The sequence below is a fragment of the Arvicola amphibius genome, chromosome 5, assembly GCF_903992535.2.
Source record: "Arvicola amphibius chromosome 5, mArvAmp1.2, whole genome shotgun sequence".
NCBI lineage: Eukaryota > Metazoa > Chordata > Mammalia > Rodentia > Cricetidae > Arvicola > Arvicola amphibius.
Window position 1 is genome coordinate 9,048,396 of NC_052051.1, and position 27,973 is coordinate 9,076,368.

Sequence of the window (27,973 nt, forward strand, 5' to 3'; positions counted from 1 at the left end):
ATAGACTCTGCAGGTGAGGGAATAAGAAAACAGACGGACTGGTTCTTGGGGTTCTCTACTTTCATTTTAATTATGCAGCAACAGACTGACAGACTTCACTGTTGAAATTGGAAGGTATTTTCTTCTCTCTTGTGTGTGCATGTGTGAGAATGCATGTGCACATGGGTGCAAGCGTACGGATGCAGGTGAGGAAGCATGTGTGGAGGCCAAAGATCAACTGCGGGCATAACTCTGGGGTACTGTTTCCTTTGTGCCTGGAGACGTGGAACTCGGGGGCTGCTGATGCGACAGGTCCTCTCCACTTCCCCAACACCGGGGTGAGAAGTGTGCATTACAACGCCTGGCTTTTTAAGTGGCTGTCAGGGAATGACCTCAGGCCTTCATATGTGTGTGACACTCAGTTCACCCACTGAACTATCCATTCAGATTCCAGGGCAGGTTTTAAAAATCCTTTTAACATTGTAACTCTTACAGCTATGCTCAACATTGGCTATTCAGAAAATATGATATTGTTGTTTGAATTCACTCAGCCAAAAGCTTTGGGATACGGGCCTTAGGGTGTGGCTTCTTGTCTGTGGATGCGATCTCTTAAAAGGAGAGAGGCAGGGGTCGTGCATGATCTTGGGTTGTGAAGACCTGATCAGGCCAGGTAAAGCAACCTGTGGTCAGTCCCCAGTTCCCCTGGTCCCAGCCCCATCAGTCTGTTTTTCCCCCATCACCTCTTAATAAATTGATGTATAAATAAATACACATCTCGCCATATGATATTTCATTAAGTTTTCCTCAAAAAGACTTACTTTCCATTGGACAGACTTTAACTCAAAGAAAACAATAAATTTTGGTTCATGCCATTGATCGCCATTTATGCGACTGGACCAGGAAGGTTTATGAGGTTTTGCAGTTGAACAGTCTGAACACCGGGGCTGTTGTAAGCAAGGGGCTAGCCTACCCGAGAGTTCACGGGTCTTAGGTAAGCTGTGTGTAACTGCGACAGTGGCTTCCATGTCTACTCAACGGGCTGACACACCAACGGCATCTATTCTTAGAGCATTGGACGGGAGTCTACATGTGAGTCACCTGCGTGTCGTCAGCACTCAGAGTTGGGGAGCAACTAATCTTAGGTCTCTTCGTTTAGAAACCAAGGGATGACAGCCCCTGTGACAATGACACATCACGATCGCGTCATCGTCTGTGTTACTTTCACTACTGCATGTTAGACATTACCACTTATAATTATAACTTAAAAGGAACGTATAAGTCCAATTGCCAGAAAGGATGATGGGGAAACAGCGGTGGCTCAAGGAGGAATAATTGAAGAAACCTGGAGGAAATACGTAACTCACAAGAACGTTGCCTCAAAAGTTCAGAAAGTAAAAGAAATGAGGCCATGAACAGGTGTCTTTTCTGATTTGGTGTTTGGGTGGCCAGCAGATCCTAGCAGTCCAAGTCCTCTCTATACATTAATGGAATGACTTGTCATTTCCCCTCTCCCGTGTGTGTGTCTGTGTGTGTGTGTGTGGTCCCTCAGGGTCTCCCCCATGCTGGATAAGCCCCCAACCACTGAGTTATACCTCAGCAATTAGTTTTCTTTGTTAACTAAATTATTCTCTGGGTACTGATATTAGGTCCTGTGGTCAGGCAAACAAACTGCATAAATGGATACAACCTTTTGTTAAAGTAGACTGGCCACTGATGTTTAATTTTCTGGGGGGAGGGCGTTGATACAGGGTTTCTTTGTGTAGCCTTGGCTGTCCTAGAATTAGCTCTGTAGATCAGCCTGGCCTCGAACTCACAGAGATCTGCCTGTTTCTGTCTCCCAAGTGCTGGAATTAGAGACATGGACCACAACTGCCCAGTGGCCACTGATATTTCAAAAAACGTAATGGCTACAGTATTGGGAAAATAAGGGGGAGACAACAATGCTGAAGATGCCTGCCACTACTACACACACACACGTGCACACACGCACACAAACACGAGGCAAAAGAGGATAATAGAATTTATATATTTATACTTTATATATTTACATATTACATTTTTATCATAGAGCATAGTAATCATGATTTACACATTAAATATTCATATATGTTTGAAACAATAATATATTTCCATAATATATATTATATATCTATAACAATCAAGTATTGTATATATACACACCTATCCTATGTTCTACAATTTTCAAAGTCATAGTGGACGTGTTCAGTGTAGACTCTCAGACCCAGGGCTTTCTCCCATCCCTTGCTATCCGATGCCCGAGATTCTAAACCCTCAGACTCTCCTGGGAGCCTGAAAATCCACATCTTCACCAGGTCTCTATGTGAGGACCACTCCCAAGGAAGGTCTTGCTCTGTTCCAGATGCCAGACCTTCTATATTTTCAAAACTTCCTGTAAGAGCCAAGACATTCTCAAGTTTCCCTCTGATATCCTGGGAGGGGAAGAGGTTCCTTCCGGTTTCCGAAGTGTTTTGAAGTTTTAATGAGGGCCTCCCTCTGGCAGCTTCTGGACCTGGTTGTGACTTGGCAGCCCTTCCTCACAGCTGGTTCCACTGAGCCCCTGCTCTGTCCACATCCTGGCGCTGATGGCCTTCTCCCATATCAGCTACTGATGGAGATTTCTTTTTATCCTTCCTTGAAATAATACCCTTTTTAACTCAAAGAGTCCCACTTCCCAACAAGAGTGTTATGCCATTTGCCAGTCACAGTCGATGCAACTTGGCATCATTTGCCATCAACTGGTGGCCACTGGATATTGGAAACCTCAGATTATGGTATCTTATTTTCACTGTGAGCTGTTTCTGCCTAAATCTGAGGTCTCCTCTTTCTGTTAAACATGGAGGGGAGAGAAATTAAAGACAGGAGACTCTCAAAGTGGGTCTTTCTTCTAGGTGTAATGAGAAGCTGAGGTGTCACTGAGAGGGGGACACTATCATCACTGTGTTACTTAGTGACCTGAAAACCATCCCCAGGGGTTGCCGCCCCCAAGGCAGAACTGCTGTGGGTTAAGTCATAGTCAGCAACAGGTTTGCCTCCTCCCTCACGGTCAGAGTTTTACCTCTGCTGCTGTGATAAAGCTCTCTGAGCAAAAGCAGTTTGAGGAGGGAAGGGTTTATTTGATTTCTAATTCCTGGCCACAGAGTCAGTCACTGCAGGGAAGTGCAGGGAAGTTACAGCAGCAGGGGTTTGAGAGAGCTCATCAGACCATGAGCTCAGGAAAGAGCAGAGACACACAAGTGCTCCCAGCTCCTCCTTGCTCGCTTTCATCTGTCATATCTAGTTTAGAACCCCTGCCTAGAGGATGGTGCCACTCACAATGGGCGGGGTCTTCCAGTATCAACTGTCAAGACAATCCCTCCCAGACAAACCCACAGGCTAATCTGATCTAAACAGTTCCGCAATGGGGGCTGTCTTAGCAGGAGATACTCAGTTGTAGCAAGTTGACACAAGTAACATTGTAACCATAGCTGTGGAAAACCGAGGATCCAGCTGTGGGAAACTTCCAATGGCAACTGTCTGAGCGAGTGGTCTCTAACCTTTTCCCTTCATACCTTCATTTCCCAGCTTTCACTCCTAATAACAGGGTCACAGTCATTCTGTTTTCAAACGAAAGATACTGGGTACCAATTGCATGCTGAGTCATATGTACACGAAAGTAACGTGAGACATAATATCTGCCCATTACAAGTTCCGGATCACCATGGTGGTTTGGATCCTTTAACGTTTAGTGAGTGCTTACTTTGCACACGGTGCTGCTCCAAGTGCCTTGTTAATATCACCGCTTTACTTCTCCCAACAATCCCAAGAGGGTGGCTTTGCTACCCTCGTTCTGCCAATAAAGGAATCAAGACATGGGTCAGATCATTGCCTTGTTAATGTTATGACTCAAATTTATTGACCACTATGTACAGGGCTCTGTGTTAAGCATATGATCTGATTAATCTCAATTAATGCTCATAAAATCCCAATGAGATGAATAATTTCATTCGCTACGTGTTGCTAATGAGGAAACTAAACCCTGGGAAACAAAGGTGCTCGAAGTTACACAGCCAAGATGCGGCCCAGAGTGGGGAATGGAGCCTGTGCCAGACTGACTTCGTGATCTGCCCTTGCTTCTGCACTCCGCTGTCTGGCAGGGCAGAAGCAAGCAGAGGAGGACGCAGTTCCAGGACCCTAGGGAACACTGTTGGAGAAGTGTGGTGCCTTTCCCTGCTCAGTCAATGCTAGAAGAAATGCTTCAAACATTTTGTCTTTGTTCCTAGAGTCTTGTTGACATTAGGAACTACAAAACCACCATTTCCAGCATTACCCGCATAAAGTAAAGAGAGAAGAGAAATAAAAGAGAGACTCAGAGAACACATTAATAAAATAAAAACAATCTATTTTGCACCAACAGCATATGACATAGACTCCTCTTTCATTCACCCCTCCCCACCTGTGGTCCAGCTTTCTCCTGTTGGTCAGTCTCCATCTCCTTCATCATCTGGTCCAAGTTACCAAAAGCTTTGGACCCCTTTTGAGGATGCAGGGGGCTCCCAGGTGCTCAGGCTGTTGCTTCTCCTGGCACTCAGTGAACAGCAAGGCAGATAGAATGACCTGGTGTGTTTCAGATCTCGCCATTTTCTCTGCTCCCGTACCCTCCAAAGCCTGCATCTCAGGAGGGCCTCTGCTCTTCACTGAACTTCTGCAATCCATCTGTCCCACCACCTGACTCCCTAGCTCTTCCTCCTGTTCCCAGAAAGCTCCTGGCCCTGGACTTTGTCCTGTACACCTTCCCCATCCAGACTCATGTTTCAGGGGCCACTCCAGCGTGAGGATCACTTCTTCCATGCAGAGAGCCATCCGCTTCTGGGCAGAGAGCCATTTCCTGACATCTTACTCAAAATGGCTCACCCTGCCCTCATCACGTTCCATTCCTCACCTTGGCTTCAGTTCCCTCACTGCAAACTCCACTGCTCCGCACCATGGGATGGGTGGTCTTGCTAATCCCTTACCCATCCTCACACTAAACAAACACTCCAAGAAGCCAGGCCCTCTGTCAGTTCAAGGCTCTGGTTCCAGAACCTTCCATAGTGCCTAATACAGAGCAACCTTGAATCATAGCTGTTAAGTAAGGCCTAAGGCAGGGAGCAAAGGCCTCTCCATGCTCTCTAGGACTGTGACCTCCTCACCTTCAGAGGGGTTTGGAGGCCTTCCCTTCTCTTCTCCAACACTTACCTGGAGGTGACAATTAGTAAGTGAAGAAGCCATAGCCAGGAAACAGCCTGTAGCTGTTTCCACTAGCTTAACAACTCCCAAACATTGCAGTGCTGGACCCTTGGGGGATGTGTAACAGCTCCCTGGTGGAGGATGGGCAAGGCTGACAAGTCCTGGGGAGCTGGAAGGACCTGGGGCTGGGCCTGCAAGGCACCCAGAGAGCAGGTGTGTCAGGAGGGAGGCTCCTCCACCCCTCCCCTGCCAATCACCTGTCTTCCACACTCCATCCCTGATCTCGCTTAACCAGGGAATCTAGAAATCTCCACATGAGCAAGCACCCTTACCATACAGTTATTCGGTGTTTACACACAGGGCCATTATGGCTCCTCCACAATGGGCAGGAGGAGTCACGGTGGACGAAATAATTATTAGGAAAATCAGTTGCTTATCATTAACCCCCCCCCCAAAAAAATGGGTACAGTAACAAGTTACAGCTGTGAAGGGGGCGTGGTCGATCAGCAGTTGGAATTAATCAGATTAGCTCTAATATAAAATATTCTTTAATAAAGGAAAGAATGAGAACTTACAAAACCTGGGTTCCAGCGAGGAGCGCAGGAAAAACAAAGAGGAAAAAACAAACGCACATGGATCTTTTATATGTTTCTTTTGGCCCAAGGGGAACACGCCCAAAACTGAATGTGATTGGTTGAAGTTCCCCTTCACAGCTGTGACAGGGATCAGCATTGCACACTGCTAGAGTACATATGGCTTTACATACATTAAAGCCATTTGCTCCTCAGTAGTGTTTATGTAGCGCCTAATATGGTTGCCTAGCGTTCTCCCAGAATTTCTGCAAAAGGAGAAAGTGAAGGAGAAAGATGGGGTAGAGGAGAAAGAGGAAGAGGAGGAAGAAAGAGAAGGTAAAGAAAGTTTGACGAAGAGTGAGAAGTAGAAGAAAGGGAGAAAGAGGAAGAGAAAGGCCAGGAAAAACACAAAAGGAAAGGAAGTGGAAAAGAAGAGGGTGAGGAACAGAAGAAGGGGAGGAGAATAGAGAGGAAGGGAAGGAAGGAGGAGAGCTCATTTCCTCAAGCGGATCTGTAAGCACAGGGCCTCTTACCAAAAGAATTACCCATATCATCTTACTGAACAGGCCCAGATAATACATGAGGTGAGCTGGGACCTGGCACTGAACTCTAGGTTTGGTTGGCCCTGAACATCTGTCTTTCAACATCTCAGCAATGCAATGTCTTGACTGTCCCCACCCCAGTCCCAAGGCCTCTTCCCATAAAGGCCCTAAAAGCAGGCATGTGTATTTCTCTCCAGCTGCTCTTACACCCGAAGTATCAATTCACCATCTCTGGGAGGTCACTGATATCTGGAAGGTGACCGTCACCAACCTGAGATACAGACACCCCAGGCATATCGCCTCATTCCTTGGCTTGAAGCCTCCGTCAGAATCCCGTCTCTCCTACAATCAAACTCGAAAGGGCACCTGTGCCTTGCTACAACCCAGCTAACTCTCCTGCCTCTTTTCTCGTCAGTCTCCCTCATCCTTGTCAGTGTAGGCACTGTGGCCTCCTACGCTTTATATTCTTCATACATACATGCATGTCCATGGCCTCAGGCCCATGGTGCTTACTGCCACTTCTGCCTGGGACGAATGCAAATTCTGACTCTGTGCCTAGCTATTCAACACCAGATTGTATATTTGCCCGTGCTTTACTTTCCTGGTTTCACTCTCAAGAATATTATTAGTGGGAGGACGGGGAGCTTTCTGTCCTAATCGTTTTACCTTCTGCTATTGGTAGCGCTGAGAGTAACACATAGCACTGGATGTGCAGTTACTATTTGCTAACGGCAGGAAGAGCGCATGTGTGCGGGGTTCACACTGGAAAGAATGCCGCCGAAGCCCTCTGCATGTGTGACGGTGGTTGACCTGGAGATGCCAGTTGGCGACACCACTAGAGACAGGCTTTTCTGGCAATGCTCTTGATGCCCCCTTCCCCATATGTAACCATCACCACAGGTGTAGGAGGAGGGGGATGAGGAGGAGCTAAACATCCCTCTGTGGTGCATCGCTGTGGCCGTTCTAAACAAGCTTCCCCAAAGGACGAACTGCAGAGGCTTCAGAGGCGAGCTGACTTTCTATTCCAGGTAGCCATGGCTCTACCTAGGTCCAGTAGATCCGAGTCAGGGAACAGGGACTGTCCTGACTTCTGACCCATGGGGATTTGCAAGAAATGAGACTTTGCGCATGCTCCCTCCCTTTCTCTGCAGGGTACCGCTTGGCCTCCCGCACGCACGCCATTCTGATCCCCACGTGCACGCCATTCCAATCCCCACATGCACACCTTCTCTCTCACAGCACAGACAGCATTGCAGAGCACTTTTCTGGACGTAAATTACTCTTCCATGAAACATGATTTTCTCCCTTGTAAATTTATCTGTATGTTCTTCAGTCCCCCTGAACTGGGGCTGGGGTCTCCAGGGAAGGTAAAGCATCTACCCCCTTCTCTCCACCCCCCCCCCCCCCCCCCCCCCCCCCCCCCCCCCCCCCCCCCCCGCCGACCCAGCTACTAGAACAAGATCTGGCACACAGTAGGAATCTGAAACTCAGTTGCTGTTTAAGGAAATGGAGGGTGATACACGAAGTACTTGGTACAGCACCTGGGATACCGTAGACGCTCACAAGGTGGCAGATGATGTCACTTCCATAGTTACAGTTGAGCTTATAATAAATATTATTCCTTGTGAAATAATTTTTCTTTTGGAGCTGGCACCAAGTTCTAAGTAGACCAGCATGAATGCATGTGCCTCGGGCTAAGATCTACCCAGCTACTGAAGTTCTGTTTCTTACTTTTCCTTTTCAATTATTTATTATGTGTCTGCATGGGGAGGGGGGTTGCACGTGAGTGCAGGTGAGGGCAGAGGGCAGAGGCATCAGATCCCCCAGGAGTGGGCTTACCACTGGCAGTTGTGAGCAGCCTCGGCAGGTGCTGGAAAGCCAACTCTGAGCCTTGCCAAGGACAGCAAGTGCTTCAGCCCTGAGCTATCTCGTCGGCCCCTAAACTTCCATTTCTAGGAGACGATAAGTACCCATGTCTCAGGGCTGGACATTTACAAGAACACACTGCTCTTGCAGAGGACCTGAACTTTTATTCCCAGCACCCACATTGGGTGACTCACAACTGCCTCTAACTCCAGGCCCAGGGAACCTGACACCCTCTTCTGGCCTCCTCTGGCACCAGCATTCTCTTGCGTGCACATCTACACACACTCCTGCAGATATATGCACATAATTAAAAATAAAATCCTTTAAAAATACCCATGTCTAACTTCTTTTGATCCTAAGATCCTTGAATCCATGATTATCAGACAGTGTTGCTTACCTTTCTTCCTGCACAATGTTCCCTGGCCTGGCTCTATAGAATTAAGAGACTTCTCAAATCTTTGTCTTTCCAGCAGGTTCTGAGAACTTTCTTAACCCGTGTTTATATAATATTCTCAACAAATTTGGGACATAAACAAAAAATGATTGTCTCATTTTATAGATTAGCAAGTAGAGGCAGAAATGAGAGCAGTCTGCCAAGGTACCCCACCTACAAGGAACAGACCTGGACATCTGAGCATGAATCAACACAGTAAAAAGCAACTTCCAGAACCCAGTCACCTCCTCCTCCTGCATCACTCCATCCACACCTGAAAATCAAATCTTGAGAGGAACACGAGAAGATGCGCAAGGCGACGTACCCAACTTTCTAATAAAGGAAACTAGCCAGAGGCAGCGCCGATGTAAAACACACGGAGAGCCTTTATTCTGCCATTTCTCCTCTACCAAGTGGCACTGTGAGCAGAACGGATTTAAGTCTTCTCCCTAGCATTGTCTTAGCCCAACAGCTATTCATACTTCCCTGGAGGGGAAGCGGGAAGACTCCTAAATACACAGAAAATTCCAAAGAGCTGATAAATTGAAGTGATTTAAAGTAAGCCCCACGCAGTTTATACAGAAATATTTATCTGCTGCAGCTCTTGCTTACAGAAGTCGTTTATTCCCCGTGGACAGCCTTGACCCTCTGTCTCAGTTTTGTATGTCACCAGATTTCGTGGGGTTTTTCGTGATACGGTGCAGCACTGGGGCAGGCTTCTTGGAAATTCACTAGAAACAGATCGGCAGCTGCCAAGTCTTCTCTCTCTTTCTTAAATCTCCTCCTGCCTTCCCAAACTGTTTTCCCTAGAAACAATAACTGCTTTCTCTCACCTTAATAATGAAACTGTGTAATCTCCATAGAAATGGCTTCGATGTGGCTGCAAGGAGGCTCTTCGGTGGCTGTTGGGATTCGCTCGGTTCAGAAAACACTTTGCTATTTAGCTCGCTGATCTCTTTCTTTCTCTCTCTCTCTCTCTCTCTCTCTCTTTTTTTTTTTTACTAACAGAAATTGCAGGGTGTTTTCCTTTCATTCGTGTGTTTGTTTCCGGTTTTTAAGCCCACCCTAGTGTCTGGTAGCTTCCTGGAGACACAGGGTCTTTTCTGTAGCTGCAATGGACACTGTGGCCTCCCAGTGAAATCAGCCTTGGCAGATAGATACAGGAGAAGCAGAAGCCCGCTTTAAAAAGGCTTTCTTCCCTTTTCAGGGCTTGTCATTTGCAAGGAGAGGCATCGGTATCCTGTCATGATGTCCCCTTACAGTCCACTGAAGTTTTCCACCTCGAACCTGGAGCTGGCTAGCTTTTACAGCTTCTCCGTGGCTGTGTTTGGCTTGCATGTCCACATTTGGTTATCTGAGAGGGGATGTGCGCTTGGATGCCCTGATGTCTTCGTTCATCCACAGAGGAGTATAAAGCCCTCCGCACTGTTTCTGGCTGGGAGAGTCAGTATGGGGACACTGAATTTGTTTTTGGAGTTTCTGTTGTTGTTCTGTTTTGCTTTAATGAGACAGGTGGAAAGAACTCTCACTCACAAGCAGAATTCAAAGCAAATGCTTTCGAATCTGATCCAGGTAATTTTTTTTTTTTCCTGTGTAATTTCTCTGAGCTCATTAGTACTAAAACTTCTGCATTGTACATTTCCTGGTTGCTCAGCAAAGATAAACAGAACCGATATATATTATTAATAGGTTTAGTACGCCAGGCCTCTTGCATTTTGATTTCTAAAATTTCTAATAAATTTAGGAATGACATTGGCACCTTGGGATAGTTCAGGACAGTCAAGGGACTTCCCTACCCGCCACCCTCGAATAGAGAGTGTGGAAGATTGAGGGAAGCAACAACTGGAAATTCCAAATGACCCTGTTCATGATTTTCAGAGATGTCTGCTTTATTTAGTCATCTACTCCAGAGTTTGCTTTGGAAACAAATGCGTCAGTGGCTCCCACCTGCAGCTCAGCCTTCTCTCTCCTGCATCTTCTAAGGGTGCCTCAAACAAAAGGAGGGGTAGGGACACAGCCACATGCTAAAGGGGACACTGGTGAAGGTCTAACTTAGAGGCAAGACCTGGGTGTGCACAAGGGCGCTGTCTGATTTGCTCCCAGAGCCGAGCAGTGGGCTGTAGGACTCTGAAGTCTCTCATTTTTATCAACAGTACCTAATGGCTTGGTGGATGAACTCTGAGATCCATTTTCAATGCTATGCCTGCACTGGACCCAAGAAACTCTCTAAGATTCAAAGGTCAAAGTGGAGGGGATGAAATTTTAAATCTACAAAAGAAAAATGTTCTATGAAATGATCTTATCAATATACAGTTATTTTCTTTCTCTTAGTGCGGCATCCTGATCACAAGCCAGCACCCCTCAGGGAGCTGATTTTTAAAAATGGGTAGAATGACTAAGGCCCTTCAGGGCTTGCCAAAGGTCACCCCAAAACCTCTCACTTTTAAAAGAACTAATGAAATGTAAAATAGTGTTTTTATTTTTCCCCCCAGTTGTTACAAATTACTGAAAAAATAGCTACAGGATCCTCTTCCAACGTTAGTGGAGGCTAAGGTGGAATTTGAACTCTGATTAAAGACGATATAATAAAAGGGGTCCTATTTTCAGCATGACATTCAAAAATAAAAACAAATTCCACTCAAAGAAATAAAAATACAACAGTGTTCTCAACCTGAGAAGCAATACATCTATTTGTGTGCCAGGCGTCTTTTAATACCACTGTGATATTTTTTTCCCTAAAAGTCATTCAATTTGATTGTAATTAAATATGCAAAGAAAAAGCATGGCTTCGGGGAAGTGGAGCAAGACATCCTCTGTTAGCTTAATGTATTTCCAACTGACTTTCCCTCCCATGAAAACGACACCCCATGTGTGCCTGCTTTTAATTCAGAACCTGGTAGGTGAGTCTTGTTTCTAAAGGGAATGTGGATGGGGGCAGGTGCGGCCTCCACGGCCTGAGCCTTCCCAAAGCATTAAGAGCCTGGACAGTCCTCACCTGTGAAAGGGGAGCTGCACTTAGGGCGTTTCCTTCGCACCAGCTGACTGCAGACCTCCTGCAAACAGGAGCAGAGCCCAGGATGTTTCCTCGCCTGATATTCCTAAACTCTGCGGCAGGGGTGGGCAGAGTCTCTTCGTCATCAAGGCCTTAAATAATGCCAGCTCAAATCTCCCTCCATTCCCAAGCCTTGGGAAGAGAAGTAGACCAACCTAGACAAACTTAGGCATTATCCAGTTGGAAAGACTCCCCCCCCACACACACACACTAAAAAAACCACCCCTGATGGGAAGTCAGCAGGGGTGGGGTAAGGATTGTTCCACCACTGGAGAAAGTCACAATAAGCCAAGATACTTGCAAACCAAGTCTAAAGATGCCTAGGAAGTGTCTATGGAGTGAGAAGTTTCCCCAAATGCAGCAAGAAACTGAGTTGGTTGGGAGCAGCGAGAAACACAAGTGGAGGACGAACAGTAGAGTATTTTTGAGAAGCGCGTTTACACTCCAGCACCAAGCATCTAACCCCCCAACCTCCCCACACACACTCAAAAAAGCCTCAGTGATTTCACTGCCCGACATTCCCAGAGCCCTCTCTTCCCCTTTTCTGCCCCGAGAACTGCCACTTGCAATCTTCGGATTAGGGTTAATATATTATGTCCTGAGATGGCAGATTAAAAATGAAATCAATAAATACCTAAAACAAATGCGCTTTTGAAATGTCCTATTCAATCTTGGCCTTTAAGGGTGAGCCAAGAGGTGGGAGGAGAGCAGAAGGGGACTGGAGAAAGGGCCACATAAAGAATCTTTCCAACCCCAAAACACTGTGAGGGCCAAGTCATTCCTAGGCACCTGGCCGCTGAAGTAACAAGATAGCTAAGAGTTCCTGTTGGTGAAGGCCTGTGGGCTGGCATGAGTGTGTGTGTGTGTGTGTGTGTGTCCTTATCTTAAAACCATATGGTTATGGGAAGCAAAGAGATCTACAACGTGGGACACTTAAGTGTTTAAAATGAAGCTTGCTTTTTTCTGAAGGATGTTTAAGCAAAGAGAAAATCAGGGTCCAGAAACATTCCGGGTTCCTGTTCTTTCCTGTCTCACCCTACTTGACAGTACATTAAAGGCGAACTTCACTTACAGCCTCTGGCTCCTGCCCCTCTGTGGTAGTTGAAATTTCTGGGACTTCGCCCATGGACTCAGAAATAACACCATCCCGAAGAAGAAAAAGACCTCTCGGGCCATTCCTACTCCATCGAAGCACAGTGTGTTCAGAACTGGCCCTGCTGAATGTGTTTCCCATGTAAATAACCTATGCTATTAAGGTGCAAATTGCAACTTTTAAGTAATGATTGCTAATAGTCAAATGTTTACTGCTACACAAGGACACCCATGAAAACAAATTCTGCATTATTCATCTCTGCATTCAATAAACAAAATAAATTGAGGGAGACGCTCTCTCCTGCCAGACTCCCCACAAAAAGAAAAAACTGGATTATCAGAAGCTAGCACAAGCCTGCAAGAAAGAAGCATAGAATGGCTTGAGGGGAGCAGAGGCAGGGGACTATAACTTATGGGCATGTTAGATATACTCACAGGGACGTGATTACACAAGATTTCATACCCCATCGCAACTGGCGGGCATTACTATAAAAATAATAGCATAGAGTGCTGAAATAAAATCTCTGCTATGTGTGCATGCAGAGCACACGGCTGGGGTTGTTAGGAAAAGAAACATTTGAGAACGTCTACCATTTTTTTTTTTTTAAATCCACGCACTCCGCATCCTATAAAGTGCAAACGCATCGAGACGGTTTCTTTTTGTTCAGGCCTCCTGCCATCGTCTTTTTTTATCTTCCCTAAAGATGAACAAGGGGGGGAGATGCCGAGGCAGATTCCTGAAGACTCAGGTAAAGCGGACGGACGCACGGTAACGGTGAACCAAACACACCGTCAAGAGGGCGAGCCGAGCACACCCACACATACACGATACGGGCACGAGAGCTGCTCTGTAAACTTTCTCCTGGCCTCAAGTCCCAGAACCGTGGAAGGGCAAAGCTTCAGAAAGCGAGGACCAATAATATTTCTGAGAGAAATGTTCTCTCTTGGCTGTTTACTTAAAAGAGGATCGCCTTCCTCATACCCCCAACACACACACACACACACACACACACACACACACACACACACCGAAGGGGGAGGAATGTAAGAAATAAAGATGAAAATTCTCCACCACCTATCGCACCATTCTGTGGGCTCTGCGTAGATACCTGTTTTATTAGGAACTTCAGCCACCAGTTTCTTGAAATACCACCCTTAAACGGAATCCTGGGATGGCATCTAACAGCCTGGAAGAGTTATTCGGAGAAAGAGAGTTCCAGGAGAGCTTCGGCCCGGCTTCACTTCCAGGCTTTTTCTATCTTCTATTATTCATTAATCAAACGAGGCCTCAAGCTTTCAACATTAGTCCACAGGAGTAATCACTTACAGTTGTGCATTGTCTTTCATTTTAAGCAGTGGTACAAGTTAGCCCAGGCAGAGCCTGAGAAGCACTCTCCCCTGTCCCCGCATGGGGACTGCTGAAAGACTTCAGCTAACTTGGTCTCACTCGTCCTAACAGAGTGGGGCATGGGTGAACTTGGATGAGCGGAAGGCACATTGCAGGAGAAACAACCCACCTTATTAATGTGTGAAAAATAAATACCGTAAAGCAGGGGAACTCGCTGTGTATGAAATGAATTACCCCCTCTCAGCTCGAAAGGATTTCTGCTTCTTCCAGGGAACATAATGAGAATCCTGAAAACAGTCTGGTAAAGACACTAAGAAGCCAATCGGCCAGAAAACTGAAAGTAAAGTCATGAGTTTCTAATACACACATACTCACACTCACACACACACACACACACACACACACACACTCACTATCTTTCTCACACACAACACTCACACACACACACACACACACACACACACACACACACGAACTACTACTACTACTACAACAACAATAAAAAGAGTAGCCAGCACCATTAGATACCAGCTTAATGAAAGGACCTAATTTAAATAATACGGTACAACGTCATTTTCTGCACACCTGGATCGTCATTGATCAGCGGGTAATTATGATTAAAGTGGGGTAATTCTGAGCAAGGCACTTTTTGTAATGAGCTTGTGAAAGGAGACATGTCCAGTCATTCTGGTAATTTAAATTACTGCCCAGCTGTTGATGGCCTTTACCGGAACTACAAGGAGGGGGGGGGGGGGCACGGTAGTTTTCAGGGCAGTATCATTCCTGCTGGACTGCAGCCCAGGGCTCTCTTTCGGGACAACAAACAATAAGGATGCTATCTCTGGTAATCCAGCTACACTTGAACTTCTGTTGCCAGCATTAGATGCAGCAGACCTACTCCTCCGAAGTCTCAAAGGCCGTCATACACCCTCACATGGTCAGATAGCAAGGCAGTGTAAGTTATAAAAGAAAATAAAATTAAATAAGAGGGCTATTGTTTTCAAAAGAGGTAACCAGGGTTGAGAAAAGAACAGCCCCTGCCTAGACAAGTTGCCAATGTGTGTTGCTAAGGCTATTTTCATTATTTTGCTTTTATAGAAACAATTGAAAATCAGTGAATGGAAGCTTTTCAAAGCAACTTACACATGGCCACGGAAGCGATCCTGCACTCAAGAGGGAAGGAAATTGTGGCCATTCTGAAGCACACGTATTGTTCTTTGGGCTGGAGGCAGGCGGGGAGGAAGGGTTATGAACTTGGTAGTCAGCATGTCCAGACTCACATATCCACTCTCCCTAGATCCCCAGCTCACCAGCCCTCTTACCATGGTGACTTTGCGAAGTTTACCCAAGTGTCCTGGGAACTTCTTCCCATGCTTGACTCAAGTTGGAACAGAATAAAATATATTGGTGGGTCGCCTGATCAGTCTTACTGGTGCTCACCAAAGTACGAGGAGAGTCAGCAAGAAAGGGGCTGTGGGGGCAGATAAAACTTAAGCTTTTTTTTTTGCTAAAGCCCTGATCAACTAAAGGACACAAAGAAATAAAAAACGCCCACATTAAAAGCCAACAAGATAATGGTTGTGCATGTCTCTCTCTGAATATAGAGGGCAAAGCTTGAGTCACTGGCACTCCGAGTTACCATGGTGAGTGATTTATTGATATATATCAGAATGAATAGATCAAAGGCAGTGAGATGACAGGTGATCAATCAAATGTCAAATCAAAACTAGCAATCGAGTGGAAAGCTGATTTTTCAGTGGGTGGGTCTGGCAGGAGAAAAATGAACTTTCCTCTTACAATTCCGAGAAACAAAACCCCAGCATACTATTCAAAAAGCAATTAGGCAACCCAAAAGGGGGAGGGCACCTTCTGAAGATCTGTAGTAGGGATCTATTAACCTGTTCAGATCTTTAGGGTGAGGGTCCTTGCAAGAAAGAATTCCACGGGACAGCTCCTGTGGTGGCAATCAAGACAGACACAAAGTTTCCAAAGCTCTCTCTGGCAAAGAAAATCCAAAGCTGTTTAAATTTCTATGGGGTGCCCTCCCCCCTCCCTTTGAGAAAAGGAGAGGGGATGATTAGATTTCTATAAACAGTGAATCCTTTTAGAAAATACCTTCAAAGCTTCACTCGTTTCCGGGGGTGCCTTTTGCACCTTGGCGACCAAAGCTACACCCTCGTGGCTCACGGCCCCCAAAGCCAGCCTGCAGCCCCGGGCACGGACATGCCTCACACTTGCAAGCCCTGAGCCACAGCAATGGGAGACTCTGTCCCTGGAGGCCAGAAGCCGCCAGCACTGACCTCTCAGAGGGATGTGGGGGGTCTCTCCCTTCCCTGCACCCCAAATCCATAATCCAACTTTGGCTCCAGAGGCAAAAAGCCAGACTGGAAGAAAAAGTTAGGGGTGGGGTAGAGGGTGGAGGGAGGAAAAGTTTAAGCGAGGAAGGTTTGGTGGGACAGCTTCCCTGCCACCACCCAGAGGGAGCCTGGAGAGGGGAGGATTGGGGAGATCAGGAAGGGGTAACGAAGAGGGTACCCGCAAGCTAACCCTCTTGAAAGCGCCAGGGGGTGGCGTCCCCATCAGCCCTGGGCCAGGAGGGCGGGCGAGCCGCTGTGCGCCGGGCTCAGGGGCCGGGCACCCGGAGCGGAGCCATCTCTTACCTGCAGCCCGCTTGGGTGCCTGCTGTTTCCTCCTTGGCATCGCTCTACTTAGCTCCAGTCTCACTTCTGGCGCCCCAGCCCCGAGCCGCGCGCGGGGGCCCGCAGTCTCGCTCGTCTTTCTGTGGCTCCTAGGACGTCACTCGGCCTCTGTCCCCCTGACGATCCCCCTGCCAGCGCTCCAGCGCGGGGCCGGAGACCCCCTTTCTGGGTGGCAGATAAGCGGTTTGCGCCTGCTGCTTGCAAGAGGAGGTTGGTTCTGCCTTGTTTGTTTGTTTGGTTTTTTTTTCCCCCTTTCTCTTTTTGTTTTTGCTTTTGGATTTTTTTTTTCTTTTTTTGGTTTTGCGTTTTGCTGTTTTTTTTGGTGACTGGTGAGACACTTGATTTCTTTATTAAACATCCAAGACGGGGTTCAGATGGCAGGGACGAGGGGCGCACACGCGCCACGCGCACACTCGCGCGTAAAGATAAGGGGGGAAAACAATCCCAGGAAGACAGTGGGTCTCTTCTTTTTCTTCTTCCTTCTCTTTCCCTCCTCCTCCTCTTCCTCCTCTTCCTCCACCTCCTCCTTCTCCTCCTCCTTCTCCTCCTCCTCTTCCTCCTCCTCTTCCTCTTCTTCCTCCTCCTCCTTGTCCCTGATCTTGATGGCGGATTCGCGCTGGGGAGAGATCACTCACTGTAGGTTTGTCGCTGCTGTCAGATCCCAGTCTGTGAGTGATATGCGAGAGGACAGGAGCGGGTTTGGGAAAGACAGAAAATCTGGAATTCACTCTCTCTCTCTCTCTCTCTCTCTCTCTCTCTCTCTCTCTCTCTCTCTCTCTCTCTCTCACACACACACACACACACACACACACACACACACACACGCGCGCACACACACGACCACTCTCGCTCACACACACACACACACACACTCACACCCCCCACATACACACACACACACACACACACACACGCTCTCTCGCGCGCTCTCTCTCTCACACACACACAGTCACACACACATACACACACACACAAGACAGGGCAAAGCGATGCCAGCAAACATCGATCCCCGCTGAACAAACTGTACATTAACAAACTCCTCCTCTTCTTCCTGCGACCTGATGACAGCGAGAAATTTACTCCCCAGCCGCAGAGCGCCAGGCAGAGGGAGTCTATTAAAGGGACAGTGTCCTGCCTGCGAGAGGAGCTGGGGGCAGGAGACCCTGCTTCCCAGGCTGCAGTGCCAGGAGCCACCTTCCTCCTCGCTGGGGCAATGGGGTGCCCACCCTGTCCAGATGCCCCCCTTCCCGGAGGAAGCTGAGAGGAGGGAGAGGGAAGGAGTGGGATGGAAGGGGGAGGCGCTGGCAGAGTTGGAAGCAGGCTCTCCTTAGAGAGGGGAGAACCTAGGTTTGTTTGGGGGACAGACAAGAGAGTTGGGACCATATCTAGTCTCAACCTGTCCCCTGCAAATAAGCTTCTCTCAGCTCTTTAAGTTCACATCGCTGTCCTTCCATCTTCTTGGAACTAGTGGGAATTTTTTTAAACTTCTGCCTCCTGGACAGCTAACCCCATAACTGTCATTCTGTTCCCTTTCACTATTTATTGAGCTCCTACTGTGTACCTGTTTTGGAGTCACAGCAGCGACGGAGGATGGGTAAATCCTGATGCTGGGGGTGTTTATAAAGGGGCAGGGAGTGACCCCTCCAACAATGTGCCCTTGGTGTCCAGTCACCTGCCAGAGGTCTACCTTTCTGATACACACATTTCTTTTTTCTTTCTTTCTTTCTTTTTCTTTCTTTCTTTTTTTTTTTGGTTTTTCGAGACAGGGTTTCTCTGCAACTTTTTTAGAGCCTGTCCTGGAACTAGCTCTTGTAGACCAGGCTGGTCTCGAACTCACAGAGATCCGCCTGCCTCTGCCTCCCGAGTGCTGGGATTAAAGGCGTGTGCCACCACCGCCCGTCTTGATACACACATTTCTCTATTTTATTTCCCCTTTCCCCCGGGCTTGTCAAGGGAGGGGGGATGCTGTGCAGAGCTTTCTTTGTGGATAATGACCTATGACCACCCTAGACTATAAGTTCTTAGGGAGGTGTGGCTCCTTTTTCTTATTCTACTCTCAAGGGTGGCAAAGCTCAAAATGTATTACCCCCCCACCCCCACCGCCGAGTAGTTGTGCAATGAATGACAAGGAAGCCTGTCCTGGTGGGAGCATAATGTCAGAGTGGCCTGGCCTGATGAAAACTGGGTGTGGTGGGTGCTAGGGCCTGAAAGAGTGCCCTCGGTCCATCATAGACCCATCACTGGGTACCACTACACAGCAGACACTTCTCAATGTGTCGAAGACCCGCCGGTGAACAGGATGATCCCGATCCCTGTCCTGAAGGTCCTCTCCTAGTGAGGAAGAATGTCAATGACCCGTGTAAAGACCGTGAAAGGAGGTCAAGCCAGGGTCTCAGTGAACCTGGTACTGGGCATTGAACTCAGGGCGCCATACAAGTTGGGTAAGCAGAGCTACGTTGCCAACACTTTTCCACTATTTTTTTTTTTAAATTTCGAGACAACTTGGTTACTCAGGCTGGCCTTGAACTCATCCCGAGGTAGGTCTTTGACCTTGGGAATCTTCTTGTCTTAGCCTTCTGGATAGTTGGGGCGATGGGCCTGTGCCACCAAGGCTGGCTTGAATCTGGAGTTTGAAGAAGGAAGGCTGGTTACCAAATGGGGCTGCTGGGGAAAGTCAAGGATAGGTTCTAGCCTTCGAGAAGGAGGAAGTAGGGTGGAAAGGGGATTAGATACAGTTGCCCTTAAAATAACACCAGAAGTTCCTGCTCCTTAGCCACCCTTCCCAAAGGCCCTCATGAGGATGCACTCACCTTGGTAGCCACAACCAGGTTTTACAGCCCTCTCTGTTAACATGGTGGGCCACGCATACCACTTTGCCAGAGATGACTGTGGTCCAGCACAATGCAGGATGCTTGCTTGGAAGCATCCTGATCTCCAGATGCCAGGCCCCTGCCCTCTGCTCTGATAACAAACCTTTCCACAGATGTTACCCAGTCTCCACTGGGGCCAAAATATCTCCTGCTTGGAAACTGCCCCCCTTGGACTTTCTATATGGGAACCTTATTGGCCACAGGCCTGGTTCTGGAGTTGACAGGTTGAATAGACTGAAGTCTCTTTTCTCCAGGAGTCAGAGAAAGTGTTTATGGCTGATTTGAAGACCAAAGCATGCTTAAATAGATGCAACTGAGTGGAACTAGGGGCCATGTTGCTGTTGTGGTCACCGGAATGGACTCCTATCTGGTTCCTTGTTCCATCCCACAATGGATCCACCGGTAATGAGGCCTGACCATGAGACTTCAGATGTCTCCACATGCCCCTTCCTTCTTGCCACTCTGACCCTTCCTCATGGGCAATTACCAACTACAACTAGTTTAGGCCGGTCTTTTTCTGCAGTTCTTGGGGGCAGGAAATGTAGTTCACCTGGCCCTACCCATCAGGCACAACGTGATGGTATTGTTACGGCTTGTAAAGTGCCAATTAGTCACCTCCACCTTACACGTGTACTACAGGTAACAACATCACCTGGCTTCAGCCACCCAGACAGCATCCACTCCTCCCCATCTCACACACACCAGCCTAGCTCTTGGCAATACTGAGGCAGAGGAATCCTATATTGTTACAGTTGGGTATGTTAACCAAGAGGTTTCAACTATGGCTTCCCAGAATATGCTTAGGAAGGTCTGACCTTGCGAATTCACTGTAAGGTACAGGTCTATAGTTTCAGGACCAGGAGGCACAGACTTGGGCTGGGATGGGGGAGGGGGCTGTAAGAGCTCACCATGAACTTGCCATCTTCTCTGGGAAATCTATCGCCTTGGGATTGCTATTATGTTCAAGGCATCAGTTGACAAATTTCTGTAGTATACATTAAGGGTGCAAGGCATAGCCCTAAAAATAGGGGATGCCAAGATGTTGTCCTTGTTAGCCTCAGCTGTCCACTTGACACAAATCTAATGTCACCTGGGATACGAGAATCTCAGTTGAAGAACTGCTCAGATCAGACTGGCTGGTGGCCATGTCTTTAAGGCATTTTCTTATTTGCTGATTGATGTAGGATGGTCAGCCCACTGTGGGCAGTGCCACCCCTAGGCATGGGGGCCTAAGCTGCAGAAGTACTATGCTTGGTCATCAACACTGATGATGCCGTCTATGCCAGGGGGAGCAGAACGCCATAACACCCCGATGGGCACGGCATAGGTTTAAATGGGAACACATTTCTACACCGTACCAGGAGACGCCCCTTCCCTTTTAAACCTCTTTCATTTTGAGAAACTCTTTGTTTCCCTCGGGCCTGCCACCTGTGCCGCCATCCATTCTTCTGTTTATTGATGTGTTCTGTGTCTGTGTCTGGTGTGCACGTGGGTGTGAGTATGTTCACACGTGTGTGGGTGTATGTGACAACAGGGGTCTTCCATGGTGACTCTCTCACTTAGGCAGAGTCTCTCAATGCAGCCCAGAGCTTGCCCACACAGGCCAGGCCAACTGGCTGGCTTTGCCTGGGGATGCCGAGCCTCCACCTTCTGAGAACTAGATTTACAGGTGGGCTGCCCCACCCACCCGGCGTTTACCTGTGTTCTGGTTGGTTCAACTCCTGCCTTTGTCTTCACGACAGACAAGTACTTTACACTTGGAGCCATGTCCCCGCCCGCCCGACTTCTACGCTTAACCCTGATGCTGCAGAACTTCGGCTGGGAAGCTTAGGGAGCGGCAGTGAGTTTAGCGGAACTTATACGGAGTGGCCTGATTTGCTCAGTTTAATAGGGGCTTGCCTTCTATGCCAGGAAAAGACACTGTGTTGTGTTTACAGCAGTTATCTGAAGCATGCGATTAGCTAAGGTTTAAAAATCATATATGTACGGAAGAAGAAGTAGCACCTATGGTTCAGATGGAGGCGCACGTAGCAGAATATAAAAGAGATGTTTGTTATGGTTTGACTATGAAATGCCCCCCACGCCCTCACGTGCTTCACCTTGGTCCCCAGGGCGTGCTGCTGTTCTGGAAGAACATGGGACTTTGGGGATCTAACACAGAGGGATAGGGCCTGGCCTTGCTTCTCTGTGTCCTCATTCAATGAGGCGTGGGCAACTTGTCTCCATTGCCAGGGACAGGCGCCACTTCAGCGGGCCGCCACGAGTGCTGCCATGCCTTCTTCGTCATGATGAACGCAATCCCTTCCACCCAGAGTCCAGGTAGATTCATCCCTCCTGAAGTTCTCAGAAGGAGAGGCGCCGTCAATAACCCTAGAATGAGGGAATTGACTAAGTGGAATACACACCCCAGCTCCTGGGAAACACCTCTCAAGAGTCAAGGTCTTACAATCATGCTGGGTTTAAGTCTGAGGAATTCAGCTTCCTGGGATCCAGGGCTCAGACTGCAGGATGAGTAAGGACAGAACTGGACGGGTGTGGCTCAACCTCTGTCCCCACAAGAGCTGTTCTCACCCCTGGTGAATATCAGAATACGTGGGCATTTTTTTTCACTACCACCACCACCACCACCATCATCATCACCACCATCACCACCACCATCACCACAACCACCATCATCACCAAAGATAAAGAAACTCTGGCCACCCCCCAGACTTAATATGTTATATCTTAAGTATGGCCAGAAAATCAGAAAAAAATTAAAAGTTCCCAGGTAATTCCAATCTAGTGCCAAGGCATGGGCACCTTTCCCACTCAAAAGCAGAACATTATAAGAGGTGAATCAGGTGTGGAAAGCTTTTCAGTACAAAAGAGAGAGCATCTGGTCCAGGGTGGGTTGCAAGGTTTTCTCTGCAGAGCCCAGGAAGTCCACAAACCCCCTGTCCACCCTGTCACAGGGAAAGGATGCTTTTGATGCCTTCCTCCCTATGGCTCTCACTCCCGGGCTCCAGACCAATGCAGTAGATGCAAGCGTTTGCTGAGAGCCTGCTTCATACTGGGCTCTGGGGTGGGGTGACTTGAGAGACACCATGTTGCTACCATGCTTCCTGCACAGCCGTTTGCCCTCACGCCTCCCTCCAGCAAAATTCTTCTTTCCAACATGCTGTACTTCTTTCCTCTAAGCCCAGAGATGCCACCTCTTTTGGACCTCACCCTTTTCTCTTCCGCCTCGTGTCTACTTCATGTACTTGATTGTTTATCGTTCATCTGATGGGCTCCATCCTCCACCACCTATCTCTAGCTACAGCCCTGTACCCGTGCAAGAGAGGAGAAAGTGGTATTGCATGTACATAGTAGCTAAGCACATTGGCAGGGGAAGATCCTCAACGCACGTCAGGCAAGCTGACACGCCTGAATCAACTCTGGTCCACTGCTGCCTGGTTGCCTCTTCTGTAACAGGTGTCGCTCGTCACCAGCTGCCATGCCTTCCTTTAAATCCTACCTCTTCCAGAAAGCCTTCCTAAGTGTGTATCCTAGGAGTCAAGCTTTCCTCGCCCAGAGGAGACTGACTTATGTTTGGACATCAAGGCTGTGGCTAGGAAGTAAGCACAGAAGGCTCCTGGTTGGGTGGGGGTGGGGTGGCGTGTCATTTCTTCCTAGTGTCATGGTTATCACGGTGTTTACCCTCAGGAAATTAGCTCTTTTTATACTTGGCTATTTTTGTATATGTATATCATTGATTAAGCACACAAAAAGAATATTCTTAAACTTTGCTGCTTATTATAATCAACTTAGTAATTAAAAAATAAAACAAAACAAAACACCAATGTTCAGAGCGTACCCCAGAGCCATGCATCTGCCTGTGGGGTTGGAATCCAGCCACCCACCAGTATTTTGTTAAGCTCCCCGGTACTTTCAATTTGTGGCTAAATCTGAGAGTCAACATACCTTCTGATTTCGGCGCTGAGGCTATAATGCGTTGCCTTTTCCTTGCGTCCTTCAGCTCGCTGAGGTCCTTCACTGAGCGCTGTCTTGTGAGAGCATCGGGGTGGAAATCTCTGGTTATTTCCTTCCCTCCCATGATACTTGCTATGGATTCGTGCTGTCTGGGACAGTCAGACCTAGAAGACTCTGGGCCATAGACAGAAGGAAAACAAAGTGTGATGGGTTGGAGAATGAGGCCGGATCAAGTCTCATACCAGAGTTAGGGGGACAGAAAGGGTCTGCTGAGGGCAGAGGAAGCCGAGCAGGAACAGGGGTCTGAAGTAGGAAGGGGCTCTGGGTTTCAGAGAAGAAAAGCTGCCCCTGTAGGCACTAAGGTATCGAGCCAGTTAGGGAGAGGGAAGCAGAAAGGCTGGGGAGGAAGGTCGCTTCCATCCCAGGGGAGCTCTGCAAGAAAGCCAACTTCCAGCTTCATTCTTCCAGCTGACCACAAACGCTAATCCATGCAAGTCCATCCTGGAAACACCCACCCCATTAGAAACCGTTTGCTCAAATGACATCGCTGGGCCTGGTGGCACCGACCTGTAACACAAATCCAAGGCCAGTTTGAGCTACAGACTGAGTTCAAGGCCAGCCTGGGTCCCTGAGTGAAACTTTGTCTCAAAAAGACAATAAACAACTTCTAAGGGGCTGGGGACACAGTGGGAACATACCTGTTTAACATGCGGGCCCTGGAATTGATTCTCAGTACTCCCCCTCCTCAATAAAAACCAAAACAAATGAGAAGAATGAAAGTTGAGAGTGAAGTCTGTAGCTCTGTAGGCTTGCTCTTACGAGGAAAACCTCTGAGGTTCTCGGGTTCTTTTTGTTTAAACTATTGTGATTCAAAAACACAGGACTTTCTACAACCAAAATTAAGCATTAGGTATGTCTTAAACAGGACAATTGCTGAGTGGGCAGGCCTGGCACATGGAGCTGTGACATTTTGTGTCACGTTTCTACCACGGAGATGGTTGCTTAGAGCAGGTGACAGCGTTTTGTTGCTGAACCCGAAGAATCCAGAGCAAGACTCTGGCTCACTCACCCATTGCTGGAGTTCATTAGCCACAGAGAGACACTAAGTGGCTGTAAGGATCAGTGCAGCTTGGCAGCCATGTGACGGGCAGCCTTTATAAGTCCCAGGCACCAGTGTAGTGCAGGGCGCGTCAAGTGTGCTTTAAGCTCCACTCCCAGGACTCATTAGAATCATGTGCCCAACGGTACCCCTCAACGTCTCGAAGCAAATAGAGAATGATATAATTCTCTCTGAGAACACCTTCCTGTCTTATCCACAGCATGTCTTCTCTATTATGATTAGGGCATTAAGCATCCCATTGTCCTTAACATTTCATGAGTTTCTATCCCACTGCTTGCTGGGATTATGTCAAAGTGTCTGCTCCTGAATGGCGTTTTCACCCAACAATACAGCTTGTCTTTTCTCCTTAGGCACCGTTGGGCCACCCAGTGAGGCCAAGCAACCTGGCTTAGCATGAGCGAACAGTTGGAAGGCTGCCTAGATCCACTTTCTATAAGGCTTGGACCTTGGTCTTGGTCTGGTTTCCCCCAAAAGAAAGATTTGGGGAGCGAAAACTAAAGATTTCTTTGCAAATAGTGCACTTGAGAGACGCTGATAGAAAACTGTCTCCAGGGAGGGAGCCAGAAAAATACAGAAAGTGGGGAAGCATTGTTGGGGAGACGGAGATCGGGTATTGAGGTACCACAGCTTTCCAACAGTCCTTCTTCAAGGACGAGAGAGCTGGGACGTTTGTCACCCCTGTGGCCAGCTGTGGTCTATCACTGCTCCTGACTCACCTTGTGGGTTTGAGGACCCTGGGTGCTGGCCTGCAGTAGTTCTACTGCTACCAAAGAAATGGTTTCACCTGGAGAGGCATCTCCCAGCCTGGGACCCTCGAGGGGGCATTGACAGGACAGTGGCCAGTTAGGGCAGTAGTCACACTTGCCAGTTTCATGCCAGGCACTTGGCAGGCCGTCAGTGAACATCTGTGACATGCACCTGCATGGCCCAAACCTCGGCCATAACCTTTGCAGGCTACCACCTTGTTCAGGGCTGTCCTTTATAGTAAAGTTTAACCCCTACTTCCAAGTCTTTTTTTTTATTTCATTGGCCCCTTTTCTACCCCACACTTGCTCAGCTGGGGACAGAGGCCCCTTCCCTCTTCTCTGTCACTGCACCCATGTGGCTGTGGAGCAGAACTCTTTAGAGCTGCAACTTCAGCTCTGGAAGAAAATAAGACATGCACTCTGAGATTTATATGGAAGTCATTAAGCTCAAGGTGGGTGCAGAATGTTAGTATTGCCGCCTCATATCCCAGGACACAGGGTCACTGGGAGATCCCATTTAAACATACTTGGCTGCTTAGACTTGGGTACTGTCGTTTAATTTTGGGGGGAGAGGGTGATCAGAATTCTCATGTTTAAAATGCGATAGTTATATCATTGGATTCTTGGGGGCTTAGGGAAGGTCCTGGGGGCAACTGCACACTGCTTACCACCCTGCCTGTTGCGTGAGAAGCAATCCTGTCTACTAAGCCCATTGACTGACTTACAGGAGTCTGTTGGTTTGAGACTGAAACCCCGGGCTTTGTGCATGCTAGACAAGCCCTTTACCACAGAACTCTAGCTCTGCCAACAAGCGATTGCTGACTGTCCACTGTTTATAGAGTGCTGCCCTGTCTACATGTGGTCCATCCTGCCTCGTGTTGAGGGATAAACTCACTTTAGCTACATTTCCAAGCTGCCCAGAAGACGAAAGGCCCATGAAGAATGGCCTCAGGTAACAAACTCCAGTTCAAGCCACTGCAGGACTCTCCTGTGCTCTCCATTTGTCTCTCCATCCACACAGCGTTCTCATTACCCTGTCCTGTTCATCAGGCCGGGTTACCCGCTGTGTCCTCAGCAGGTAACAGGAACTTGCCTGGCCTTCGAGGAGCTTGACAACCAGGGGCAGGACAGATTGGTGACAGGAATGATCTCATAACCATGGTGACAGTCCTGAGTGACATTTATGAAGCACATGGCGACAAGTATCATTTTCATTGCTTTAGCATAAAAATAAATCAGCTTTACAGCGAATTTGATCAAATTCAGTGCCCCTGTGCTCTCCGTTCTCTATCTGAGGAAACTGAGTCACAGAAAGACTGAGTGACATGACCAAGCTCTTGGAGATAACACACAGTGAAATCCGAGTTCCTGGGGCTGGGGCTGTGTCTCAGCTGCTAGGATGCTTGTCTACCATGAGAGAGGCCCTGATTTTGATCCCTAGCACCGTATAAACCAGACACTGGGGGACAGGCTTGGAATCCCAGCACTCAAGGCAGAGGCAGGAAGCTCAGGGCTGTCCTGTGTTACATATGGAGCTCAAAGTTAGCCTAGTCTACCTGAGACCCTGTCTTAAACAAACAACAAACAAGCAAACAGACAAAAAAATAGAAGCAGCCTTGATTCAAACCCTCCTGGTGTGTAGGCTCTGACCTCATGTATGTCGAACTAATGGCAATGCTGTGGCCCCAAAGGTACTGCGTTTCTCTATTTGTGGTCTCCAGCCCAAGAGTTCCAGGATATAGTCTCTCCTAGAGCTATGAACACATTCCTGGAGTCAAATCCAGAGCTGCTGTTTGGTTTTGTGGACCTGGGTTGGGGTCAGGGAATGTGGATTTGCTGACAGATGCAGGCCAGGCCTCTGCAGAGAGAACTGCCCGCTCTCGGCTGCCAGGAGGGTGAGGAGAGGAGACGATGTGGAGTTTCTGCTCGCAGTGCAGGGTGTGCCTGAGAGCCATTGGGGTCTACTCTGAAATGAAGCGTGGAGCTACACCCTGTAGTTCTGGTATCCAGTAGAAGCTACTCAGGAAGCTGAGGCAACGGGATTCGAAGGTCAAGGCCCACTTGGGCTATAGGTTAATCTCTAAGCCAGCCTGGGCAGTTTAGTGAGACTCTGCCTCAAAATAAAATGTGAAAAATAGCCAGGGATATAGTTCAGTGGAAGTCACTTGCTGAATGTGTTGGAGGCGCTGGCTTCAGTCCCCTGCATGGTATTAATACAATATAATAAAAAATGACTTGGGATTAAGTAGGGCTGGAGCCTGTCTGAATGGATGCACCCCTAACAAGCTCTGGTAATGGATACTGGCAGAACTAGGGACCCCACATTGGCTAACAAAACCAAGGGCTCACCCTGTGTAGGTGTAGGTTCTGAATTAAGGCTAGGGACACAATAAACTGAGAAACTAAAAAACACAACCGGAGCATTGCCAATGCTGGGTCAGAACTAAGGATCTGGGTCTAGACAATCCTCTCTC

At 48.0% G+C, this 27,973-nt stretch overlaps 1 protein-coding gene across 2 annotated transcripts in view; it reads right to left on the reverse strand.

Moving 5' to 3' along the window:
- Tshz2 (teashirt zinc finger homeobox 2) overlaps nucleotides 1–17,625 on the reverse strand; it is a 435,681-nt gene extending 418,056 nt beyond the window's left edge. For both annotated transcript variants that reach the window (XM_038329799.1, XM_038329798.1), the window contains exon 1: nucleotides 16,771–17,625. In XM_038329799.1, coding sequence (XP_038185727.1) covers nucleotides 16,771–16,810 — 40 coding nt within the window. In that variant the 5' untranslated portion in view covers nucleotides 16,811–17,625. The remainder of the gene's footprint in view (nucleotides 1–16,770) is intronic.
- Between the last annotated feature and the right edge of the window lie 10,348 nt (nucleotides 17,626–27,973).